We start from the raw sequence: 27,889 nt of genomic DNA on the forward strand, positions 1-27,889 counted from the left end.
TGGGTCCACTTTTGCAAGCTAATTGCTGACATTTTAGTCTTACATGCAATTTATGTTTGTGTGAATTTTCACAACCCCTCCCTTCTTCCCACATACTTCAAAGGACACAAGGTTATGGTAAAAGAAAAGGCTGCAATTTATTGCGTATCACATAAAGCATGGATCAACATCTCACAACGTTCATGGTTGGTCATCCGGGACCCGTTCATGGTTGGTCATCTGGGACCCATGCTTTGCCATAAATTTGCATCTCTTGGTAATCATGTCCCACTAGTCATGTTTCGTTTTAGCAGACAGTCTTTGCAGACAGTCTCACAGGCTTTGCCCCACGGGTTCCCGGTGGTCCCCAATTGGTCAGCTGCAGTTCCAAACCACGCTACTTCACACCAGCCCACAGGGGAGACACCAAAAACAAAATGTAAGCTGCAGATGAGGGGGAGAGGGCGTGGCATCTTTGATCTCCTTTTAAATCTGCCACTGACGTGACACTAAAATAAGTGGTGCAAGCATGCCTAAAACACAGGGCAGTAGACACACACATTCTTTCCAAGAACCGGAAGGCAGATGTCCATATAGGTTTATTATTTAGGAATGTTGAGTATGTGCTGAACAAAGACAACGTGTTATCAGATGCACAGTCCAGTTCTTTGAAGCACTTTTCATCTTCACACCCGCAGGCTTTAGAGTAGAGTTCTTGAATGCGTCCCTCTCGCTGCAAGAGGGAAGAAGAAGGCGGATTATTAGGTTTTACCAGTACATTGTTTGTGACAATTGTATAGTGAAAAGATTTTACCAAGCTTCAAGTCACAGTATGGGCAGCAGCCGCAGGGCAAGCTTCCTTCATACACAGACAGTATAGTACAGCACCAGTACTGCAGACTTCCCCTGTGCATACCGAACAAGTACAACGGGTGCAATGGCAGTACATGCCTTCCTCCTGCTCACTGCACAGTAATTAAACAACAGGGGGTGAATCTTGAATCCTGATGGTGCAAAGAGCAAGGGACTCACGTCTGAGTATACCCTTCCACGCTTATGGTGGACGAAATAATTAAACAACAGGGGGTGGTGATGGACAGAGTTTCTGAATTAAGCAGAATACTCTCACCCAGTCAAGAGATCAGGGCTTAATCCAACACCGTTTTTTAGCTCACTGCACCATCCCAGCTCAGAACCTGGCTATATGCAAATTAGTCTGTCCCTGGCCCAGTGTATCATGGGAACAGGGCAAACCAAACTACCAAGACAATTCTCTCACTGGGAAGGAAACAAGCTACCGGGGAGAGGTGTGCTACATCCAGGAGATCTGCACTGCACAAGAGGAGAGGAGGTAAAGTATGAGCAGCAGCCATCCAAGCATCCATCACAGGAGGAGAACAGTCCCAGTACAAGCAGCAGCTGCGCAAGCTTCTAGCAGACAGACAGACGACAGAGAGCACAGGCAACATGTGCTATCTTCCCTTGCGCTAATTCAGAACAGTCTCAGAACAAGCAGCATTTGTGCAAGCTTCTGTTAAACAGAGACAAGACTGAGAGCACAGGCAACAGTGCCAGTTATGCTTGCGCACACTCATAACAGTCACAGTACCACCAGCATGTGTGCAAGCTTCTGTTAGACAGACACAAGAGTGAGAGAACAGGCAACAGTGCTAGCTTCCTCTGCGAACACTCATAACAGTCACAGTACCAGCAGCATTTTTGCAAGTTTTTGTTAGACAGACACAAGAGTGAGAGCATAGGCAGCAGTGCTAGGTTTCCCTGCACTCACATAGATCAGTCACAGAACAAGCAGCATATGTGCAAGCTTCTGTTAGACAGACAGAAGACAAAGCACAGGCATACACAGAACAGTCACAGTACAAACACCATTTGTGCAAGCTTCTGTTAGACAGACAGAAGACTCATGGCACAGGCAACAGGGCTAGCTTCCCTTGCGCACACATAGAACAGTTGCAGTGCAATGAGCAGCTGCGCAAGCTTCTGTTAGACAGACACAAGAGTGAGGGCAAAGGCAACAAGTGCTAGCTTCAATTGTGCTCAGATAGAACAGTCACAGTTCAAGCAGCAGCTGTGCAAGCTTCTGTTAGACTGACCCAAGAGTGAGAGCACAGGCAACAGTGTTAGCTTCCCCTCTGCTCACACAGAACAGTCACAGCACAAGCAGCAGCTGTGCAAGCTTCTGTTAGACGGACACAAGAGTGAGAGCACAGGCAACAGGGCTAGCTTCCCTTACACTCACAATGAACAGTCACAGTACAAGCAGCATTTGTGCAAGCTTCTGTTAGACAGACACAAGAGTGAGAGCACAGGCAACAGGGCTAGCTTCCCTTGCACTCACAATGAACAGTCACAGTACAAGCAGCATTTGTGCAAGCTTCTGTTAGACAGACACAAGAGTGAGAGCACAGGCAACAGGGCTAGCTTCCCTTGCACTCACAAAGAACAGTCACAGTACAAGCAGCATTTGTGCAAGCTTCTGATAAACAGAAGACAGAGAGCACAAGCAACTGGGCTAGCTTCCCTTGCACTCACAAAGAACAGTCACAGAACAATCAGCATTTGTGCAAGCTTCTGTTAAACATAAGACAGAGAGCACAGGCAACATTGCGAGCTTCTCTTGCGCTCACACAGAACAGTTATAGCACGCTAAGTGACAGTGCACACCCCCACGCAAAGACCAGTCACATCACAGGCAGCAGCACTGCAAGATTTCCTTGCTTTTGAATATTTTCAAGATTGAATGTAGGATGACCTCAAAGCAGGTAAACAATATGACAAGACCTTGTGGAAAGTAGAAGGAATGTTAAAATGTAAAGGGAGAGAACAAAACCTGCAGAAAAGGGAGGATGCGTTACAGCTGTTCAGTGTACAACACAATATACCTAGCTATGAAATAGACAGGGATGTGGAAGGTTTTCTATACTCTAACGAGAACATTAAAGGTCATATTTACAAGGGCTTATCGCCACAGGAACATGACTTTTAGTGACGTTCCTGTGGCGATAATCCCTTCACTTTCTTTACAAGGCGGCGTTAAACTACATTAAGTGGCTTAACACCACCTTGTAAATAAGGCCCCCTTCCATGCTACACTTTGCGTGAAAGGGGCGGGTAATGGGCATTGTGGTGGGAATCCCACTGCAACACTAATTGATTTTGACGCTGCCCCCTACTAATGTGGTGTAAATATAGGGCAGCTCCAAAATTAAGACCAAGAAAAACTTGGTGAACAGCCTTTACGACGCAGCTGTTACACCGCCGTGCCGTTACAACACGGTCTTTTCAACGCAAGTCGTTTCCACGACTTGCGCTGGAGGGCGCTGCAGGACAAGGAATTATTTAATTTACTATCCAACACATTCCCTACTGTACGTAGGCTGGTGTTGGAATAGTACATTAAAAAATTCCTAACTCCGCACCCTCTCCAACGCAAGTCGTGTTGCGTTGAAAAAAACGCGTTCTAACGGCACGCGATGTAAATGTACGCGTTGTAAAGCCGTAGATCCGAAAAACTTGGTCTTAACATGGCGAATTGAGGTAAAAAGTTTAATTTCTCCCCTTTTTTACTGTTTCTATGTGTGCTGCATTGTGCAGCACACATAGAAGCAGCAAATAGCCATGAATGAGTGTTTATGTGCAGGAAGGTGTCCTTTCCTGCACATAAACAATCATTAAAAAAATGACGATTTGCAACTTCTATGTGTGCTGCACAATGCAGGACAGATAGGAGTTACATATCACCATTAGTGATTGTTTATGTGCAGGACAGAGCACCTTCCTGCACATAAACAATCATTCCCTCAACGCAGACACCCTTGCACTATGGTGCAAGGGTGCAAGGGTGCGGGCGTTGGCGATAGGCAGCTGAGTTTAGTGCCAGCACTAGGGAAAACGCAGGGATGTGTTGTAACATTGTAAATAAGGCACGTCCCTGCATTTTCGGAATGGTGGAGCATGGCGTTAGCAATTTTTGCTTAATGCCACGCTTCGTCATTCACTTGTAAATATGTCCCAAAAACTCATGAATGCAGAGGGAAGCAAAGCATACATTTCAAGTAGGATCAGCATTGAGTTAGTACAGATCTGAAAAGTCATGCAAAATGTGAACACTGCTTTACCGATAAACCATAAAATAACATGACATATATTATTAGCACCAAGTGACAATGCTGGGTACACTAATAGTATAATACTGAGGTATAAAGAAGGCACACTCCCTGGGTGCCTCTGGGTATTACAGTAGTCCCCACACCATTCCATAAATTACAAAGCATCATAAACTACATGAAGTGAGTCGCTTATGACGTACTTGTATACTTACAGCAATACAACCTGTTGATCTTTGTGATGTCAGTTTCAGTGAACTGTCGAGATTGCCCAATAGGGACATTAGGATCAGGCTTGGGCAAAATGGTGGGCCTCCCATTGCGTGAGAAAGCATCCCTGTAACAAGACACAAGTATGAGCAGATGCAACAAAATCTTCTACTATTGTGCCTTGTCAACCTAGAGGCAATGACCCCTCTGAGAACACTCTAAGTGAAAAGGCTAGTCAACTTGCACATACATTGTAGGAGTATTTGATAATACTGCATGTTGATGTCAGCATGTGAGCTGGAGTCAATGTTAGTTTCCATTAATCATGAACACCAATTGTGTTAAATCTTAAGAGCTGAGTACATTTCCATAAACTATAGCAAACTCATTGATTTCAAGATGGGGTACAACCTTCTACATCCAGTAGCGAGGGTTTCCAATAACCTGATCTCAGATATGTTAGCTTTAGACAGAACTTGATGTCTTTTTGGTAAAGCATAATATTGACCACTCTTTCTAGTAGGATTTTCCTTGATTTCATCTTCGATTTACCTAAGTGAGATTGCATTTCCTGCACCATTTTCTGTACCGCTTCAGAAGACAATGCAATAGTTTGTGACTCAAAGTCAAAGAAAGCTTTATTCGATTGCTATATCAGACAATCATAAAAGCACATGAAAAAGCATTAAAAAACATATCAACGAGTACATAAGTTAATAATATCCTACAAATGTACACATAGTCTCTGGTATGGTACATGGTTAAAAAGAAGCAGTTAAAATGAAAATATTAAAAAACATATCAGGCAATACATTATTTACAAAATAAATGAACCTACACATAACCAATAGTATAATACAACATTTAAGAAACAGTATTTAATTAAGACAATATTAAATTGAAATCTTTATCTGATTAGAATCGATTAAATATGCATGCTTTTCCTTTGACTCGGAACTTCCTTCAGAAAGATTACAATTCGAAAAACACTATGCTCGTTATCTAGGTGTTGTAGTGCAAGAAGAGCAGGTCGACATTGGCGGAGCCAAAACAGTTGTAAAACTGGTACTAAGTACATTTTCCTTACATGGGTATAGAATCTACAAAAAAGAACCACATGTATTGTAGATTGGCTGGAGTTATTGTCACAGGGGAAGGGTCGAAGGTTACGAGTCCAATCATTTATTATGGGTAAAGTAACTAGTCTGTGAAATACCTCCATCCTGAATCTGGTTAATAAAAACCTATTATATACTCCAGGTACGAAAGTCAAATAAGGTTAAAGGCTAAAAGTGGATAAAATCAGCTAGTGGTGCAGGACTGTTGATTTCAGTATCTCGGAGGACAATCTAATAGAGTCCAGCAACACAAGGCCTTCCTTTCGTAATTCTTTTCTTGGTATTGTCCCAATAGTTTGGGGTTTTTTAAAGCAGTCTATAAGATCAAGATCTTGTAAGAAGTTGCGGACCTACCGTATCCATGGGATCATTAAGACCCCTTCTAGTTTCAGAATATCTAGTAAAATGTCTCCGTTTAATTTAGTCTCATCTTTGGCCCAAAGCCTGTGCCATAAAAGCACAGTCTCAAGCTTTATCAAATCAGAGATGAAGGGTAGTTCCAGCTCTGGGTGACATATACAAGATGATATACTGTTTGGGACAGATAAAATGAACCTTAGAAAATGATTTTCAATACTTTGGATAGACAGCAAGTCAGGGAACCCCCAGGCCCCTGCGCCATACACTGCTGAAGAGACACACTTTGCCTTATTTTAACAAGCTTCTCAGGTGGCCTTTTTTCAAAGTTTCCTGGCAAAGTTAGTAAGGGCAGATGTTGTTCTAAGGAGTACCAATTTTTTCGTTCCCAAAGTTTGTGCCCAAATATCATTATGAGCAAGAAGGATTCCCAGATTTGAGAACCTTTTGGTTACCCGATCTTCTGACCTGCCACAAACATATCTTTAGAATTCTTAACACCAGATCCACATTGCATAATAAAAGTCTTAGAGGAGTTTACTCTTTACCCTAGATCTTTCATAAAATGGTAAAAACTGTCTAGCACTCTCTATAGACCTACTTGTGGGCGGGACATCAGCACCGCGTCATCTGCATAAAGAAGGGCTGGAATTGGACTTGCTGCTACCTGAGGAAAATCATTATTATCCTTCAGGAGGGCCTCTTCCAGGCCATTGGTATAAAGATTAAAAAGGAAAAGAGCCAGGACGCAACCTTGTCTGACTCCGCTCCAGATCGGGAATGCAGCCGAACACTCAGCCCATTGCAGACGCGCGCATCACAATAAAAACGGTTAAGAAAATCAATGATCTGGACATCAACCCCAATAACTTTTAAAATAGACCAGAGTTTGCTGTGGATGACACAGTTGAAAGCAGCCGTGAGATCCACAAATGCTAAAAATAGGTTCCCCTTCTTTGCCCTTGTGTACTTCCCCACCAGTATAGACAGATTTAAACCGAGTTCCACCGTCCCTAATCCTGCTCGAAATCCGTATTGCAGGCTGGTTAGGACAGAGTTATCCTCTGCCCTGTCCTGGAGGCATTCTAAAATAATCCTACCTATAACTTTAGTTACTGCGTCCAGCAGAGAGATTAGACTGTAACAGCCAGGGTCCTGTCTGTACCCCTTTTTAAAGATGGGGACAATTGTAGATTCTACCCAAGTTGATGGGAAGGTGGTGCTGCAGCTTGCGGTAATAGCCTGAATCAGAATGGGTCCCCACAAGGAAATGTTTGATTTGAATAGATCTATGGGGGCCCCATCTGGTCCAGGAGCCTAACTACCCCTGCTTAAGGATAAGGCCCGCTCCACCTCGTCCAGGGTAAATAACAGGCCAGAATAGGGTGGAGGGGACTTCAAGTTACAATCTTCCAAAGTAAAAAACAAATCACACCAGGGTTATTCTCGCCACTGTATACTCTAGAGAAATATTTGATCCATTCTTCATCAGCGATTGCAATTTCAATAGAAGGACCAGCCTCACTTTACAAGACAGGAACTTTAACTACCTTTCAAAAAGCTGAACTGTCATTCGTTATTGAGGCCTTATGTAAGGTCTCCCAGGCCTAATTTTTCAGGTTAGTTTTTCTGGCCTTTATAGCTTTTTTATATCCCACTCTAGCACTCCTCACATCATTTAGATTTCTGCGAGTTTTATGTAACGCCTTTTTTTAAGAGGGAGTCTGGCCGGGTACACCTGGAATCAAACCATCCATTTGAGTGTCTCCTGCTGCTTGTACGTTTTAGAAGGGATTCTTTTATTTCGTTGGATATCACTTGGAATGAGGCCATAATATTATCTAGGGCAGCTGACTCATTCAAACAAGTCCCGATGCCAGATCTACATCTGTCCACCACTATCTTTGTTGTTGCAACCTGGTCCACCATAGCCCATCGCAGGGAATATCCATTCGATCTTCTGATCGCTATGTTTTCTAAAAGCTGGTCATTTTTATCAAATCTAAGTGCTCTACTCTAGGGTAATATGATATCACTGACAAACACAGTGGAAAATGATCGCTGAGAGAGTTATCTGAGACCGTAAATGAGTGCAACCTATGCGCATCATTACATGATGTTAAATTGTAATCTATAGTGGTGGGAACACCCCTACCATTAAATGTCCAAGGCATGGGGATGGATGGCTGACATCATTCGTTTACACAGCCCAAGTTAAGGCTAAAAATGAATTCATTAAGTTGCTCTTCCAACACAGAATGTCGAAAGTGGGATGAGCATGCCCCTTCTTCAATCAGAACACCACATAATTTATCATTGTTGATGCACAGTTAAAATCCCCAGCCAGTATTACCATCAAATCTTTTGCCTTATTTTTACAAGCAGATTTCAACGATTTGATCATACCTTTTACTACATTTCCAATGTTATCAGATGGAATATTATTGTAAAAGTTGGTCAGAACTATACAGTGATTTGTGTCCAATTCTAGAATGACCATTTGGTAGTAAGGATCACTAACAAACATCGTTATTACCTCTACTTTTAAGTGCATGATATGTAGTTGCATAGCCCACCCTTAGCCCTACCACTTACACTATCTATGGCTGGAGTGTGGTACGTCCTATAACCATTCATATGTGTCGCCTCCCTTGACCAGGTTTCTTGAAAGCATAAAACTTTGAATTGCAACATAAAGTCTCACCACAAAGAATTATTTAGCTTGAAAGTGTTGCCCACAATGTTCCATGAAGCAATATTACAAAAAAATAGTCTACCAATGTCGGGATGTTAGTAGGGGTTTATAGCCTCTGTGATTCCGTAGGTGTGTTACTATGTAGATGGAAGTTATCTGTACAACCCACTGGATCCATTAGGACTACCGATTTCGGAACTGTTGTCCCTAGGTCCTCATCTGTATGGCCTTCACCAGTGAAAGTGGGCAAGTGAACAACATTTCTTGCCTTAGCTAACCCGCCATTGCCCCTAACTTCAGACCAAACGGGTAGGGTTTTGGATTGACCATACTCCATTGGGCCCAGTCAATCAATCTCTTCCAGTGAGCTCAAGAAATTAAAATGGTTGCTTACTGGTACCAAATATCTGGGTTCCCTGTTACCCGTAAAGTTTTCACCTACAGGCGCACGCCATCGTGGTTTGAAATGGTTGGGCGGTTGGTAGTAAAAGCCCAATGGTAGGATGTTGATGTCATTAGGATTCACAGACCCATTACCTCCCCTCTCCAGAATTGTATATACCAGAGCTGGCAAACCAAAACTTAGAACAACACAGTTTCCCTTGAAAGTTTTTGCCGAGGTGCCCACCCACCCTATTCTCCGTACCATTTTAAATTTTTGAGAAAAGGGTATTACTAATGCCAGTCCTTGAACTTAGGAAGTGCAATAATTTATTTTTTAAAGTTGAACAGTGTTTGTGACTCAATTGAATGGTCAAAAGTCAGAAAGGTAGCTAATTAATTATCCGGTGGCCACCTGAGGTCTAACAAAACCAAGATTTTAGGAAAATAAATGCAGAATGAGTTTTTAGCCCTGAGAGAAAATTCTATTTTTCAGTGTCCTGAGTACTGAGGAATTTTAAGAGGAATGTTTTCAGTGTTCTTTCTTGTCCTTAGGAGCCTGTGGGCTACACTGGGGATGTGGAATGATACATGACACTATTCTCATTTGTTCACTGTTTACCCTTATACACGCTTGGTATAGCAGTTGCACCAGAGCGAAAGTGGCAGATACCCCAAGCCCGCTTTTTGTAAAACCCCGTAGTGAGATTTAAGAAGCTTGCTTTACATCTCATTTCCATACTTTATCTGTGCCGTCTAGAATTTTTAGAATGACAGTGAATAATAGGTGTATCGGTTTAGGCGAGTCGGTGAAGGCATATGCAAGTGATATTAAGAGTAGCTCTGATGTTGAGAGAAATTTCTTAACCAACGCGGATTCGAACACACCAGCCATCACCACGCCACTAAGGCTCTCTCCACAATGCCGATGTGACGGTCTACAATGTATACAACCGTTTCATATATCTTCATGAGCTGCTGGCGTGATAGTACAGCTTAAGCAAAACTACCATAAAAAAGTCCCCTGATGAAGCGTTAAGCCCGAAATGCATTGGGCAGAAATGAATGAATAATTATGAAAGATGTGCATACTATGGAAAGAATAGTATCAATTTGAAACCAATAAAAAAACACAACTTCATGAACAAAGCACACAGAAACTTGGAATTTATTTGAAATGTATTGAAAGGTGTGGCAGTTGGGGACGCTTCTCCTACAGGAGATACCATTTTTCGCGGGTAGCTATCAGGAGCCATATTACACCAAGTGCATTGGGTGTGCAACGGGCGTTTGCGCCTGCTTTGCAAGCCCTGGGGCACTTTGGTATTACATAAGGGGGCGCAGATGCTTGTGCAGCCCATTGTAATACCAATAGCACTGGCACTTGTTGGTGTACATAAAACACCAGCGCTATCTTCAGGGGGCCTTCCCTGATTTGCCTGGGGGCGTGCCCCATGCAAATGAAAAAATCAATTTGCCTCTGTGCCTGTGTTGTATTACAAACGCGAGCACAGAGACAAATAAGCTGTCAGGAGGCAAACTGACAGTGTCCCCCCAAAGAGAAGCTCTCTGGAGCAGCAAAGGGGGTCCTATGGACCCCTAGACATCCCCTTTGAAAGTACAGGAGGGTGCCGCCTGCACTCAAAAAACACGAAGCGGCTTCAAAGCAGACTCTTGGTTTTTCACTTGAATGCACTGCCCCCAGGGCATCACAAGTTTGTGGCTGCCCAGGGGCGACCCCATTAATCACAATTAAGGCTCCCGGTTTTCCGTTTAAACGGATTTTTACATATAAATACAGACAGAAACCTTTTTTGTTTTTGTCTGTATTTATATATAGAAACGGGAAAATTCTTACAACATAATCCTGCCGCCTCTGTGCTCACTATGAAATCTGATGCAGAGGTGCACAGGGGCTGTCAAAAGAGATGGGAAACTGCTGAATAAGTGCAGCTGAGAGTGCCTTGTCTGCAGAGACCCTCCAACACCCCTCACAGCGGGGTTTTAATTGTTCGAGCAATGCAAGCAGCGATGTCCATTAAGAGGTGTGAAAACACCTCAGGACATCGGCTGCAGGCTCAGCAACCTTTTGTTTTGTTTTGGGAGGGAGACGGAGGTTATGTGGCAGGATGGGGGTCCGTACTAGGGTGGAGAGACGCACTTGAACTGCGGCGTTCAGAACAGAGGGCTAACTTTCTGTGCCAAGAGCTAGGTCCACATCGGGTGTAAAAATATATGAAAAATTAACAGTAGTCTTTTTATAAAAATAATTTTGCGGCCCAATGCATTCTGAAATGAAAAAACACCTGAGCTAAGTGTGTACTAAGAAATCCAGGCATGGCTCGGATGACTCTGCAACCCTGACTTCTCCCCTTCCCCTGCCAGGATCCATGTGTAAACCGTTTGAACCCCCCAGAGAAGTGGTAGCATTTTTACAGCGTGAAATATCATTAAATGATGTGAACACGTCCATTGTGTCGAAGCTGCCAATCACCTGAGCGGAGATGCAACACAGCCGCGGCTGATGGCAGCAGAAACCGATGAGTGATGAGGCATGCAGGTAGGGAGCAAGCAAACTAGTGAAATGCCTGGACTGAGACACAAAAGCTTACATCAAACGCAAGCATTAACAGATTGTGGAACTACTCATTCATGACACAGATGAAGACACGATCTGGTCTGTGAAAGGGAAACTCGGAGTCAGAGAACCATGGAGGTGACGTCACTTACACAGCAAAGGCTCCATGGCCCCTGGTGAAAGTGAAGCAAATTGGTCCCTCCCATCCACTGGCAGAACAGTAAAATATAGAGCCAAAATGGGGTGTATCTTGCTCTCATCTGCCCTGGCGCTACTGCACCTGCTGCACCCTGTGAACCATTGCAACACTGTGAGAAGAGCAGACATAATTTCCAAGTCTTATACTTCTCTTTAACAGGTGTCCATAACTTTGTATTTAATGGGATCCTGGTCTACCGTCCCCCTGGCCCCAGAGCAGGCTTCGGACAGCAGCTGCTCCATGTCCTAGAACCCTATTTTGGCCGTGACAATCTTACTATATTGGGAGATTTTAATTTTCATCTGGAGCTGTCGGAGACCGATGACACTCTCTCCCTGTTGGATGCTATGTCTGCCTGTGGACTCACCCAACTGGTGAAAGGGGCCACCCATCAAGCGGGACATACGCTTGATGGGATTTTCTCTAATGATCAGAGGTTGATGGTGAAAGACCCCTTTTTCCTCTCATGGTCAGATCATCTAGCCGTTCCTTTCAATGTGTTCTGACCTATCTCGGGGAGAACTAGTAAAAATCCGAGCAAAATGGAATCTCGTAGGAATTTTAAGAACATCACGGAAAGTTCCTTTGCTCCCTGAATATCGAGTCTGTCCATATCCCAGGAGGACAATGTCCAGTCAGCGGTCTCACAATACGAAAAGACCGTAACCGAGGCTCTGGAAGAACTGGCCCCCATCCGCCAGTGTTACTCAGCCAGGAAAAGACCATCGGCCCCATGGTTCTCGGAGCGCTTAAGACTCCTTAGACAGGAAGCTAGAAGACGGGAGCGTCTCTGGCACTCCAGCTGGGATCTAAAGGACAAGGAAGTCCATAAGATCCTGATAAGGAAGTACAAGCTGGAAGTAATAAGAACAAAACAAGAATATTTTACGGCTCTCACTACCTCTCTCTCTTCTCCAAAAGAGCTATTTAGGATAGTGGACTCCCTCACTACCCTTCAGACTCCGGACCCGGTTATTGCATCACAGGAGCTTTGTGACAGTATAGCCTCTTTCTTTCAGACCAAAATCTCGGACATCTACACCGCCTTGGAATTGCAGAGATCTTTTACCTCTGAGCCTCCTGCCCCCGCTGACTTGGTCCCTGCTCCTTCGGAGAAACTCTCGTTGGGAAGCTTGGAATTTTTCCCTCCTCTCTCTTTACAGGATCTAGAGACTCTCCTTAATAAAACCAAATCCGGCTCCCCCCTAGATGCCTGTCCGCTCAAGTTCCTGAAGAAGTGTAGAGAATCCCTCTTGCCCCCCCTTGTTGACATCATGAATAGGGCCATGAGGGATGGCATTTTTCCTCAACAGTGGAAAAATGTGGTTGTAAAACCCTTACTCAAGAAACCCTCTCTTGATCCTGGGGTATTAAAGAACTTTTGCCCCATCTCACTGCTCCCGGCTCCTGCGAAGATGTTAGAAACTCATCTAAATAAACATCTCGCTGCCTTCGTGGAAAGCTCGGGTTGTCTGGATCTTTCCCAGCACGGTTTCAGGAGGGAGCACAGTACTGAGTCTGCCCTGACCATAGTGCTGGACAATATCCGCACATGTGTGGATAAGGGTCAGACCTCCCTCCTGATCCTTTTAGACCTTACGGCGGCCTTTGACACCTTTTCTCCCTCAGTTTTAACATCTCGTCTGGGGGAGATCGGAGTTCAGGGGGCGGCCCTTAGGCTACTCACCTCTTTCCTCGATCAACGAGAGCAAAGAGTGATGCTGGGCAAATTTCTATCTCCATCTCTGTCTGTGCAATGTGGGGTCCCTCAGGGGTCGGCGTTAAGTCCGACCCTCTTTAACATTTATGTGACCCCCCTTGCCAGACTAATTAGATCTTTCGGGATGGAGGTAGTCTCATACGCGGATGACACGCAGATCCTCATCTCTCTCTCCCAGTCAGTAACCTCGACTGCCTCCAACTTTAGATCTTGCATGGAGGCAGTCGGGCAATGGATGATATATAATTTGTTGAAACTGAATGGGGAGAAGACTGAGGTGATGGTGTTCGGAGGTAAGGAGGAGATATGGTCAGCCGATTGGTGGCCAAACTCACTGGGTGCCTGCCCGGTTCCTGCCTCTTCCGCTAAAAACCTTGGGGTCGTTATTGATCCCACCCTCACTATGTGCCAACAGGTTAACAGAACTGTTTCTACCTGTTGGGGTATCATTCACATACTGAGGAGGATCAGGTACTACCTCTCACAGCAGGCAAGGAAACAACTTGCTGTTGCCCTTGTTGGTTCATGTCTGGACTACTGCAATGCGCTGTATGCGGGTCTGAATAAAAGCCTGCTGCAGCGCTTGCAGGTGGTCCAGAACGCAGCGGCGAGGTTTGTACTTGATCTACCACGGCGCACCTCGGCCAGAAAATCACTTCACTGGCTTCCTATAGAGGACCGAATAGTGTTCAAGACCATGTGCATGACCTATAGGGCCTTAGCAAAAAGCAGCCCCACTGGAATAGGTTCCATTCTGTCCCGCTATAGCCCCGGCAAGGACCTGCGCTCCTCGAACAGACTCCTTCTTTCAGTCCCCCGTATTCGGAGAACCAGATGGGGTGGTAAAGCTTTCTCTAATCTGGCTCCCAAGTGGTGGAATGCCCTCCCCCCTGGAACTAAGGTCCCTTCCTACTCTTCAGCTTTTTAGGAATGCTCTTAAAACCCATCTCTTTGTGCGGACATACCTATAGTTGTGCCCTGCCCTTTTTTTTTAATCTGTTTTGGTAGGCGCCTTGACACCTTCGGGTTTTAGTAGCGCAATACAAATTGCTTTTCATTCATTCATTCATTCATCACGGCGGGCAGTGATTGGCATTGGGGTGTGGGGGCATACCTATCAATCCGCACGGTGCCGCTGGGTGACCCACAATAACTGCTCCCATCACACGGTCACCCGGTGAGGAGCCGACATCACACTGTAGAATGAAAAAAACGAGCTTAAAACCACTGGAAATAGTGGATTTACAGCTCATTTCCGGAGGCTTTAAACTGCTGATGCCATTAAGGGAAAAACAACACAGGACATCGGCACCAACCTCTGTACGTTTTTCTGTTTTAGGAGGAGGGGGCTTGGGCGAGATTGGGTTCAAAAGTGCCTCCTAGGTACTTCCCGGCACGAGGCCCCGCCCCCTCCTCACACTGAGGTTGTTCTTCAAGTTGGCAGGTATGTGCTGGTGAAGTCCCCAGGAAAAAGGAGCCACTTGTTCAGCTCTCGAGTTGTTTTCTGATACTGTGGTAACGGACGTTTGCACCATACATCATCCTATCCTGTGTAAACCTTCCTTCCACAGTAGACAGTTTCTGGCACATCCAACACGCATGGCTGGTCGACGAGGGAAATTGCATCCCTTGATCTATTGAGCCATTGGGAGGCAAATGCCCGGTTAGCGACAATATAATTTTATTTACCACTACAATCCTTTTTGTTGTACTCCTGAGCAAGGTCTGTTGATGCCACTGGGAAAATCCATGCAGCCCCTTGCAACGGCGACGGTGCATGGTAACTGCGCATCAATTTAGGTGGTGCAAAAAATGCCTTGGACACCGGAGGGCCAGCTCAGTGCAGAAAACTGTTTACAGGATGCTTCTTTACCACTTCCTTCCGGACAGCAATCCACCTGTTACTTTTGCCGAGGGCGCCTTAGCTTGTGGGATCTCACACTTTCCACCTTTTCAGCCCTCTTCAGTGTGTAGGGCAGCCCGAAATATGACATGTCAGAGGAAGGAACTCCATAAAAGGAGGTGGTTTGCTCACGCCTGTTTGTAGCCTGGTTTCCACAGAGAGAAATCATATATATAAATTGGTTCTCTCGCATTTGGGTGAGCAGCTAAACTTCGAATATTCCTCCTGTAGTGATTGGTGCTGAACCCCTTCCCAGCACTCTCAAAAATATTTAAATACTGGTCCTTCAAGCCAATATTTGGATGCTTCTCATAGTTCGAGTTCCTGCATGGCTTCTGTGCCAGTACACTGTGGACAGTGAGATACATGCTATGCTTTCCCCCTAGGCTGAGACCAATCCTGAATAAGAATCGGTTTTAAAAAAGACCATATTCCTGGAAGTCTATGTGGAAGCTCCAAAGATCAATACAATTATGCCAGTTGCTGGTAACGGAGATAAATCAAGTATTATTCAGTTTCGATACCAAGTTGGGACTTCATTGCTATCTCACAGAAAACAAGCATTTGCAATGCAATAGGTCTCGCATTTGCGAGATTTTAAGCTATTGCCATTGTAAATGGTTATGCCTTTTATTTATGTTTTAAAAATCAACGCGTAAATAAAAGGCATTGGCGTTTACAGCAGGGACATTTTTTGCATACTTCTTTGTGGTAATAGTAGGTTGTTGCATATGATCTCTGGATCTTGTTCGGCCCTATACTACCACTTGCCCTTGCCTCCATAGGCCCTAGGCGCTATGGAGGTTTCACTTCTCTGGGCAGTGATGGGGAGGGACTCCCCTCGCTGATCAGCCACAAGGCAGGAGAACATGCTTTCTTTCCATCAGTAGGGGCATAGGGGTGGGACGATCTACATGCCTCCTCAGGGCAGGAAGGAACTGGCCTGCACTCTCAAAGGAAGGCAGGGTCACTCCCAGTGTGTAAAGTGCGCTTAGCATAGGCTCCAATTGAAAAAAAACAGTTAAACAACCTAGTGCACGTGTGCATGTCAATTTAAAAAAATGAAAAATACTAGCTGTGGTGTCTTTTTTTTCTTGCTACAAAAATAAATGTGGATAAATACAGGTAAAACGACCGAAAAATAAATATGGATAAATACAGACGGAAATGCTAAAAAAATAAATACCATAAAACCGGGAGCTCTAATCATAATACGGTGTATTTTCCTTCATTGCACTAGGCAAACTTTTTAAAAGGTGCGCTCAGGGCAATGAAGGAAAATGCACTGCATGTATAATGCGGCCCCTGGTGCCATATCCAACCCAAGATTCCCAAGATTCGATAAATCATTTAGGTAATATTTCATGATGCAAAAACCGCTGTTCTCTGTTAAGCAATGGCATCTTGAATGTTGTTTCACAAAACGTACCTTGAGTAGTGCATAATTGAGGCATAGTCATAACGTGTGCCAAGATTATTGGTGTTCACCTTCTCAAAAGCATGTTCCAAGCCTAAGAAAAAATAATTACAAGCAATCATTGCTCATGTTATTAAAATACAAGTTAATCAAGTCTCAAGTTCAGTTTCCAATGATATCATGACAAATAGTAAATTAAGGTACTAATAAGAAGAAGTGTGCTTCCACATTGCATAGAGTAAGGAATGAGACAAAGAAAGCTGGATGAGGAGGCCTCTCGTTCTCAAGACAACTGAAGAATTCTCTGAAGCAACTGAAAGTTCTGTGCAACTTGGAGTAACCCTTGGTCCCCTTAATGTGGAAGAACATAGGAGGCACAGAGAGAACAAGGAACCTGTTTGCATTGTCGGTGCCATCTTTCCGTGAACATCTTAATCATCTTCAGGAGCGGCTTGTGTTTAGGAAAAGAGGTGAGACAGGGAGGGTGCAGGGGGGTGGATGGATGGGGGCACGATAGAGACAAATAAAAAAAAACGTACCTGCCGCCCTTCAGGATTGCGATTTACCTGCTCCTCTCCTCTCCACTGCAGGCAGGCACAGGCTCCCAGATGGTCCTGCGTCCAATCCTGAAGCCCATATACCCTCGCCCTCACAGCATCCCAAAAAAGTAGATTTGCAGAATAAAGCAGTTCACCAAACCCAGGTAAATAAAATCAATATATATTCTATGACATCTACAGGGCACATAATAGATCAAGTTTTAACCCAGCTTAGTTACCTTGCACCATCTAGACTTACCCGGCATCACATTCTGGAGGAAGATGGTGACAAAGCCATCGCGGTCGCTGCGGTTCTGTTCATGGTAGAAGCCCAGGGCATGGATGAGCTCGTGCTGCACGATGCCGGTGGAGATACATCCATTCCTCTGTAAGGACACCACCTGACGACCCCCGATCCGTCCAATGAAGGACCAGCATCTGCAGAGGTGGAAGGGCGCACTGTGATGAGCACTCTTACATTGGCCGCTCGCCTATACTAGACTCTCACCCGGCTACCTGTAGGCCTCACTGCCCCTCAAGACATGGAACTAAGGGTAGTGGGCGAAATATATGTGTCCAAGGATGTCCTTTAACAGGTTCTCACCACTTCAATAATGAAACCCTACGTAAATACTGCATCCCTTTCCTTCTTTTCTAATGGTGTTTTAGTGAACCTCCTTACGGAATAAGTTTCTTTATGTTGCCACTCCTAACATAGAGAGCCCATCGTTCCTCTATTGATAACCCCCATATGCCTGTTACTAACAGTGCAAAGTGAGACCTTCACGTATTGGCTTGTGAATCAATGCAAAACCGTCCCACTGTACCAAAACCTGCCCACACCACTCCGGCCCAGCGGGGGAATGCTCGCTGCCCACTACGGCCAGATCAGCCCTGTCGGGATTAGTTGAGAATTCTATCCCTTTAGTATCTTAAGCCCGCAGGATCCACAATTCGATTATCATTTATACTCAAGTTGTGTTAGCCCAACTTTGAGTTCACCTGACTCATAGCAGTAAAGCCACATTACGCTTATGCAGCACTTACAACCTTGTACATTGTCCTTATTTTTTTAGGGCTTCCAATAATTGCTATACAGTTGCTATATATTCTTCATCAGATGTGCTGATGTTAAACAGCATCACTCACATATGCACATGCACTCACCTGAGAATCAGCCATTAGACACTGCCATCAACTGCAATCACATAACCTGTCATAAAAATGTCTCATCTGGCACTATGCCAACAATGCCCTATCAGACACTGTGCCATCACATGGGCTGTCGAGAAATACCCATCAAACACGTCCCTTGAAAATGCCCCATGAAGAACACATACTGACCCACTCTGTGGTTCGATGAAGAGATAGTCGCGTTCGTTTGTTCGAGATCTGAACGAAATACAGGTGCGTGCGGCGAATGATTGTATGGCGCCCATTATCACTGCTCTCTCATTCGGGGCTGATAGGAACAAAGAATCAGAGAAACAAGTCAAAACACTAGTTGTGAGTTCACAATATTATTGCAAGAACATCCACACCTAAAGAGGCAGTCTATAATATTTATGACAAACTCAATGAAACTGTTGGCATTGAAGCTCCACTTAAGTTGACCATATGTGATTGCAGGCCAAAGAGCAGGCTAAAAGTCCATGCTATATCTGCAATAGCCACAGCTGGGTATGGCCTGCAGTAATGGCAGTTATGGGTCTCTGATTTGCTCATTCATGCCCATACGATCACAGAAATAGCTACATCATTGACATTGGTGGGGTTGGATAGTATTAGGTATTTCGTGGATCGGGGCAAATTAGCAGCCCTGATCCTTTTAGATCTGTCTGCGGCTTTCTACACAGTGTCTCATCGCCTTTTGCCTCATAGGCTGCATGAAATTCATCTGCATTCCTCTACCTTGCAGTGGTTTAGCTCGTTTTCAGGTAAAGATCTAATTTGGTACAGCTTACCCATTTTAAACCTAGCCCTCAGGGACTGAAATGTGGAGGTCCTCAGGGATCCTCCCGAAGTCTGACCTTGTTTAACATCTATTTGTCACCTTGGACTGTCAAGGCGTTAGGCCTTGAGATCTTTATGTATGCTGGTGATACTGAATATTTCCATAGATGATAAGTACTCTGAGACTCAGGGGAATTCAAGTGACTGCCTCTATGAAGCAGCTGTGTGGTTGCAGGCATATTGTTTAAAACTTAATGCAGACAAAATAGAGCACTAAATGACAATGGCCCAGTAATCCTATGTGACAGAGTTACATTTTATAAGCCAACTCTCTGCTCTGCTATTGAGACTTTGATATACTGTAAACAAATCAAGAAATCCAGAATGGGTGGATTTGGTGAAGGTTAGAAATGGGAGGTAAGAGGTCTACCACTGGGATATCTCTTTGGGAACGAGGATGCGCTTAATAAATCCTTTAATTATGTCACAGGACATCAGTCAGTCTGAAACGTTAATCAACGTTTTATTTTTATGGGACTGCATGCAAGTGATGAGACCAGGTTTTTCATGAATAATATCCAATTGCAGGAACAACTTAAAATCCATAAAAGTTTGTTAAACAAACAATGACATATTACTTACAGTAAGCGGGAGAGATCTCAAAGGGCACTAGCACCTGCCCGTTGGCAGCGCTGGGCCAGCGGCACCGGTCGGAGGCACATCGGTCTGCGTTTCCCAGGGGGTCCACTGCGATATCATCAAACACAAGGGCTGGCGAACCAAAGGGAGATTCACCTGAGAACAATGAAGACAGGAGAAGAGCAACTGAGGTTATATTCTGAATATTTCAGCCATCTACTGCAAAAGCTACAGGCTTCATGCTTGTTATGATTTCCTTTGCAGTTAATGCTTGCACCCTCACCACTATAGCCACAGAGTACAAGCAGCTTCATGGAAACCTCTTTTTCGAACCCTTCTGCCTGTAGTTGTCAGTTTATGAACCCTACAAGGTCCTCTGTAACATTGTTCCATGCCTGGAGAGCAGGAATATGTCAGCATGTTACTACAAATTGTGAAATAAAAACAGATTCTGAAAGCAACTCACGTTAATGGTTTCAACTGAAGGATTTGCTACAAATCTCTAGATGAAAGTGTATTCCCTTCATTTCCATAGGATAGGGATGTAGGTGCCTAAAATACACCCTGTCATAAATAAGTGGGATATGAATTATGCTAGAGGTCTTGCAGTTCCGCTGCATCAAACACATCCAGCCTTGTTCCTCCATAGGGTGACCACACCCCTGCAGGACATGCACGATGGAGATGAGATATCAGCCATATGTATGTACAGCCTGAATGTCCAAGGAAATGCATGGTATGGCATGGTCTGTATTGCATGTATTTACCAGCAGGATCAATTCCGTACTTTGCACTTGGTCATCACACTGTATATACAGTTTGTTATTTATAGTTTAAAAGAAATTAATCTATAACCTCCCACAGAGTCCTCATAGAATTGTTAATGGTTCTTGAACAATTAAAATGGGCCTGTGTGTCATGCCAAAAATGCAAACGTCATCTGTGTGAGCTTGGGAGCGAGAAAATATCAAACTGCCCATTCTTTTGGTTCTTTGGTGGCCCCAAAAAGTGGTGGGGTAAGAGGTGTTGGGGTGGCATTTTATTTAACTGGTCTTGTTGTGTTATCTTGCTTTCACCCATGTTGTTATTCCATGTTACTTTCATTGTAGCCTGTAAGAAGCTTCTCCTGATTCCAGAATGATTAAGGTTTGAGGGTCAGCAGTTGCCGCAGGGAAATCGGAGACGTTGGACAGGCGTTTATGTACTGCCGTTTATGAGGAACAAACTTGGATTTTGATAATAAAGATAACGTCGTGTCTTTACATTTGGTGACTCGTATTAAATGCCAGGAGAACCATGCGGTGCAGTGGCAGAGCTACAAAAAGGATTCATTGGCAGATTTATAAACCTTTCCTACTGAGAGTGGAGACTAAGTGGTGGTCAGAAATAGTAAAACGGAATGCGGCTTATGGTAAACCCGAGAATACATTAGGACATTTTAGACCTACAGTATTTTTTCAAACTATTTTTATACCATAGATGAGGAAGGAAAGATGTTGGAGGATCAGAAGAAGATATTTTTGCATTTTGTTGGTCCAGAGGGATTGAAAGTATATGAACATATGGTTAAAGATACAGGGGAGGGAGGTGATGCAAATGTTTTTGAAAAGGCACAAGTGGCTTTGATCGATATTCTGCACCTAATCTGTGTAGTAGTATGAATGATTTGGAAAACACAAGAGGGCTTATTTACAAGGCCCTTGCGCCACTTTTGCATCATTTTTAACATGGAAAAGTGGCGCACGGGGCTTGTAAATCTGCCCCATGGTGTTTATCAAAGAAATATCACTCAATCATGGCGGATAGTTGTGGGACATTTAAATTGCTTCCACTTATCTAAGAATATGCTAAACTCGCATGTGTACTAAAAGTTACGTGACTGTCAAGGATGCGTTAGGTTTGCATGCTGGTGAGGCACCTTGAGGAAGGTTTGACTACAGGGCCCACCTCCTCACAGTATCCCACGGTGGAACAAGCTACCTATAATTAAGACCGGATACAAGTACTGTCTTCACTAACAGTGGGTGTTCTGTAAGTATTGACTGCACAACAGCGAGAGCTTATCATATTCTTTGGTCCTGAAGAAAGCCAATCTGACCCTTAAAGGCAAAAAATCTAGCTGAAATATGATGACCACATCAAGGATTAGCAGAAGCAATTTAAATATCCCACAACTATCCCCATTGGTTTTTTAATATTAACCGGGAGTCCTGAAAATAAAATCACAACATGTGGATAGGAGTCTCGAGTTAATTTTATTTTCACCTCACGCTGGCACACACACAGCCACAAGATCACTCCATCATAGAAATCAGCTCTGCTGTAATCAGGTGTTGCAGCACACCCTGAAAGCACTTGGCCACCAGGGTGGGAACCCAATGATGAAGCATATCACCTACTAGGTAGGTGAGTGAGGGTTTGTTTATAAACACTATGGGTCTAATTACAAAGTTGTTCCTGGGACCGACCAACCTCCAGTCAGTGGTCCCAACCACCTAATTAGGTTGCGACCGAACACTGTTTGGTTACACTCCTACATTTCCCTATGGTTGCAAGCATTATGACCATAAAACGGCTGTAATACATGCTCCCATAGGGAAATTAGAGGTGATGTTAATCCTTGCACCCTGTCCCAGGCACCTCAAAGTGCCTACCACGAGGTGAAAAGATCAACGGGAGGCACCATAGGTGCCCCCTGTTCTCTAACCAGAGGCTGCACACACAAGGGGGCCATGCTGAGGGCCGCCAAACACACTTTCCGACATAATTTCCATGCTGTATAGGCCGGCAATAAAACCTTTCTGAAAACCGAGCATCATAATCCCAAAGGCGGACAGGCCCGCACTTTGGGATTACGAGCCGGTTCCGACTGGCTGACAGGCTCCTTTAGTCCGTCGAAATCCATCTGAAATTACTGGCCAGTTTTTAATTCCGACCTGCTGATACATAATCAGCCAGTCAGAATTGAAACCGACGATTCGGGTCGGAAAGCCTCTGACCGAAGGTCGGGGGCTTTCCGACCTCCATCGTAATCGGCCGACTTGAGTTCTCCAAATCAATGACACTTTGAACAGCAACAAAATAAGGTTACGGAAAAGACAGAAAATATATAGGTAGAAGACTCATTTTATTGTTTTTGTAAATTTTTTAACTATTGGGAAAGCAAACAAGTATATACTTCTCCCTCTACCTTGTGGTAGTGGTATAATTTGACGCAAATTATTAAAGTGGAAACAGGAACTTAACACACCAATTGATGAATATGTGGCGGATCTCAAAAGATAAGCACTAGATTGCAAGTTTAGATTCATACAAGAAGAATTAGAAAGGAAAAAAGTTGTAATGGATGATAGAGATCCCCCAATTCAAGAGAGGTAAATAGGGATGCAGACTTAAAGGACATTTTAGCTATAGTCCATGTGAACGGGTCAGGACCAATAAGTGCTGGTGCCGACCACTGGCAAATACTAGCTCAAGTCAAGTACTACCCATAGCAGTCATCATGGCACCTTGCAGATCTTCTGTAACCTCTACCTATTGCTCCCAGCCATCGCCCTTGCTCTTAGCCATCCATTACCAGGACTCACCAGAAGCTTCATTAACTTTCAGGATTTGAGTTGAAGGTTCAGGGTCTTCCTCTCCAGATCCGTACTCCCTCTGCACATCGTACCATCCTACAACAACAAATCAATGATATTTTAAAGTGAGGATTGGATAATGGGACTTTGACATGAGAAAATAAAGTGACAATCAGCTCTCCCTCAAGCATTCATATGGCATTGAATCATTACCTAGGTGGTGTTTCTTCTCCCACGAAGCACCATGCCATCCTTTGACAATGGGCAAACTCTGTTCCTGGGGAAAATAAACATATCTGTGAAATACCACACCTCACTAGCCTCGACTTTAAAACCATTAACCAATTGATAAGGTAGTTGTCAACATCAAATGACAAAGTTTGGAGAATTATTGTGCTAACAAGGCACATATAGGCATCAACTGGGCTTCATATCATTAGCCGGTTAAAGACTAGATAATAGGAAAAGAACACCAAACCCTTTATCATAGCCCAGAGAGGAGTTAGGACAAGTACTTCTTGGAAGAAGAAGATGTTGCATTTGTCAGGAACATCGAAACGCTCACTGTGGCTTTACCGGAACGATAACGTTTACGCTGTTTCGCACATTTAATGACTCTGCAAACATTCAGCCACCATGGAGGCATTTGGCACACTTTAACACGAAATCCATTGGAAATGCTTATTGAAAAATTTGGTGCTTATTTGTCATGTGGTATGAAACCACTGCTTCTGATAGTGAGAATAATTGATGAACAACTGCATGGAAAGTTATAAATAAGCCAGCAAAACGTCACTTGCGTCCACATCTGAGCCCTAGCAGGCAGACGCTTTTGTGGGGAATTGACATTACATTTTGCCTATACTTTACCAAAGGGAGACAATCGCCCCGGTGGCAGGCATCTCTTTATGGTAAAGTATAGGGAAAAGTAAAAACACTTAATAAGACTTAAAAAAATTGTTAAAAATATTTGTAATGTTAAACAGTAATGCAAATTAATGTGATATATTTATTTTAAATGTAGAACAAAATAAAAGATGCTAAAGCACTATTAACTTATTTGGAATTAAATATTAAATTAATTTAAATATATTACATTAAATAGAAGTTCGTTATTTAAAGTTTAATTCATAAAATCCTCATCTAAAGTTTAAAATATATATTTTTGAATTTTGTAGTAATATTCAATGAATGTAATGTATTGAATTATTTAAAAGTAATAAAACTAACAACACTGATACATTAATTTTACATTTTTTTTAAATGGTTGTGAATATATTTAAAAAAAATATATATGTTTTCTTTTTGAATATTGTTTTAATTTTAAATTACATTTATATATATTATTAAATAGTTAAAATCACTTAATTTACTTTAACATTATTTCCTACAAGCCTTTATTTTAAGTCTTTACCTTCATTTTTTTCTCAGTACATTTTAATAGAGTTTTTACACAGCAACAATAATAAGTTGCATACATTATCAAGTATATGTCCTCTAACATACACAGGAGATTACAGAACAGGGGAAATACCTAATCTTGCCTTACAGAATTAGCAAATATTTCTAATTGCACGTTTATTTACCAACCAACATTAAACCATGAGAAAATAGGAAAGTGACTCATCCGAGTACTGTAGCACTGCACCCCCATTCAGTCAGCTTCCCAGTCCATTTACAAGCATGTCTGTGTACAATTTCTTTGAGCCCTTTCATCGCACAAGCTTAGCGACAAAAGTGTTTTTCAGTGGTAGGGCCAAATCCAATATGTTCCAATCCACACGATACTCATCTTTACTTCAATGATTTTGATGCGAGGGTATTGCAGTTCCAGTGGTTGGCCATGTGTGGTGCTGGACTTACTCCAGTGCTGAATTGGAGCATATTTACTACTGTTTCGGGTCATTTTTGGCTGTAGTAACTTTAGAATGCAGTTTGTAAATAGCAATGCATTTACTCTTTTTGTGTGTGAGTGCACACCCCTTTCATATTCCTCAATAGACTCCCATAACTTGTTCTTACTACTCCCTAAACCCCGCTCATTTTGTAGAAACTACATCCCATTTATTTACCACCCCCCTGGTCTCTCCCACATTTACTAATAATTAATAGACTGGCATGCGTGTTGATCGCTCATAGAAAAGAAACGAGAATTTAAAGTGGGGATTTACACTAATAGGTTTGTGAACAGTATTTTGTAGTAGTTTAGTAGTACCACTAAAAGTACATTAAAATGCAGTTTGTCACAAAGTCTTAAAATGAATCCACTCTCAATGCTTAGTACCCATCAACACTGTGACTGTCTTATCTCACATACACAAGGGCTTCAGTGAAAGTCATGGCCCTTGACATCTTTGTCACACTCCAGAGACCCACAGCTCACAACTTACTACATACTCACACATGTAGCAGTCCTTCTCTGCTTGCTGGTCAATGGCTGTAGTCATGGTAACCACCATTACAGCATTGGCCAAAGAACAGTTTGTTGCATCCTACCAAACCTTGATCTCGATGCAGGGTGTTATAAGCTTCAGCTCCATCCACACTCTCACCACACCGCAATGTTTACTAATCACTCCAGCCTACATATATAGGAGTGCCTCAGCTTCAGAGTCGTATCTGCAGCAGATAATTCCAATAATGAATTTTGTGAGAGTATTGGTGGCCTGTCGACTATCATGAAGGTTAGTGATGCCACTGGGGTTCCTGGACAATTCCAATGACAGCACAGACTCGTTCTGACGCTTCAGGAGCTGCGGCTCAAGCTGCCTAAAGACAAGCACCAGTTCGGGTTTGTCACATCAGCAGTGGGCACCTTCGACCCCAGCAAGGCCAAAGCCAGTCACCAAAATACGCATCCTTAAACCTTAACCCTGTACACTGCAGTGCCAGGGTCAGAGCCAGGCTTACCGCCGACTAAATATTCGGACTCGCTCAGCCATGGTATTGTATACACCCCCCCCCCCCCCAAGCCCCCTCCCCCCCACCCCCATACAGCTTTACATTTCTTTGTTTCATTCGCCTCTTTTTAAGGCTGGTAATATCAATGGGGGGGGGTCTCTCTGTGTTCCTCAATCAGACCAAGCTGACTGCCTCCCAGCAGAGAGCAGCCTGTGAACACACAGCGACCCCTCCTCTCCCTCCCCTGAATCATCAATGTTGTGCCCCAGCTTCTTTTCGCCTGCACAACATTGGGGCCGAGGGGCAAGGAGAGGGTGGTAGGATGATGGAAGGAAAGGGAAACAGGAAAAGTAAGGAACTGATAAGAGGGCCAGGACAAAGCAAGCATTGGCATAAGTGAGCTTCATAACAGATCTACAGGATGCGGAGCCAAGGCCATGATTTGAACCTGGGGCCGCACAGGCGTCGGCGGCCCCTTCTGTAATACCTAAGTGCCCCGGGGGCACACATGCCTGTTGCACCCCTAGTGCACTTTCTATAATATGCCCCAGACTGCATCACTGCATTGAGACATTTATTAAAAGTGATAGTTATTAAAAGTGAACTAAAAACATTTTCACCCATCTGCCCCGCCCACACGACAAAGCCATTGCGTAACTAAGAGCCAAGTTATATTTTGTGTACCCTTCATGTGGCCTAGGTTCTAACTAAAGATTGAGCAACCTGATAGTCCATTAAAACAAACACAACAGGGTTTTGTACAGCACTGATCCTGAACGTATTTGAACGTGCTCTTGGATTCGATAATGAAGAAAAATATGGTTAGGCAAAATAAAATATTTGCCCAGGATGACACAACTTGGTTAAGCAGAGAGGTCGGATTGATTGCCAGGTTTCTTGTTACGCATTTGGCAATTCAGCCACTAGATGGAAATCTCTTTCTCTTGCGTATTTAGTATCAGGAGTTAATGATTTGACGTTAATTCTCAGTCCGTGAGGTGAGAGTGTGTGTAGCAGGTTGAAGCCGCACTCTAAAGCTCGTTTTGGGTTCGACGGTCCAAGGGGCGCTAGCGCGGAGCTAGAGCTGAGCCAGGCGGGATCCGGCGTGGCCTTTCAGTGGCTCGCACACCTCTGCTAGCAGATCCTACCTGGCCTACACCATCTGCCCACGGCCCTCTCTTTGCCCGTTTGATATGACTGTCGAATTCTGTCCCTGATGTTGTATTTCCCTTTAAAGCGACCTAAACCTACCAAAAGGAGGCACTAAAGCATACATGAAACCCCTAAATCCATACTAAGACGACACATAAGTCAATACATAAAGGAGTTAATTGGAGCGCTTAAAAACGGAGTAAGTTTAACATGAGGCGTTTTGAAAACCAGCTATTATCATCCATCTCACCTTTCTGGCGTGACCCGGCAGCGGGCCTCCGAGGGGCGTGGCCGGAAGCAGGGCGAGGGCAGCGCACAGGAGCAGCAGGGTCATGGTTCCTCGAGGTTCGGCTGGACGTCTGGCGCTCTCCGTGACCCCTGCTTTATACCCCTGTCCAGGGTGCAGCAGGAGGTCTCTGGAAGGGAGGAAGTCTTTGGTAACC

General features: G+C 43.9%; 1 protein-coding gene across 1 annotated transcript; it reads right to left on the minus strand.

The window, feature by feature from the left end:
• Positions 1-27,889, minus strand: LOC147712843 (hatching enzyme 1.2-like). The gene is made up of 9 exons (XM_086920383.1): positions 27,697-27,889; positions 23,607-23,670; positions 23,403-23,489; positions 19,819-19,971; positions 18,568-18,685; positions 17,483-17,661; positions 16,697-16,778; positions 4,322-4,443; positions 1-712 (listed from the first exon to the last, which is right to left on the minus strand). Exons 1-9 carry the CDS (start codon positions 27,778-27,780, stop codon positions 681-683), a joined length of 921 nt encoding a protein of 306 aa, XP_086776509.1. The 5' UTR covers positions 27,781-27,889; the 3' UTR covers positions 1-680.

The sequence above is a fragment of the Lissotriton vulgaris genome, chromosome 5 (genome assembly GCF_964263255.1).
Source record: "Lissotriton vulgaris chromosome 5, aLisVul1.2, whole genome shotgun sequence".
NCBI lineage: Eukaryota > Metazoa > Chordata > Amphibia > Caudata > Salamandridae > Lissotriton > Lissotriton vulgaris.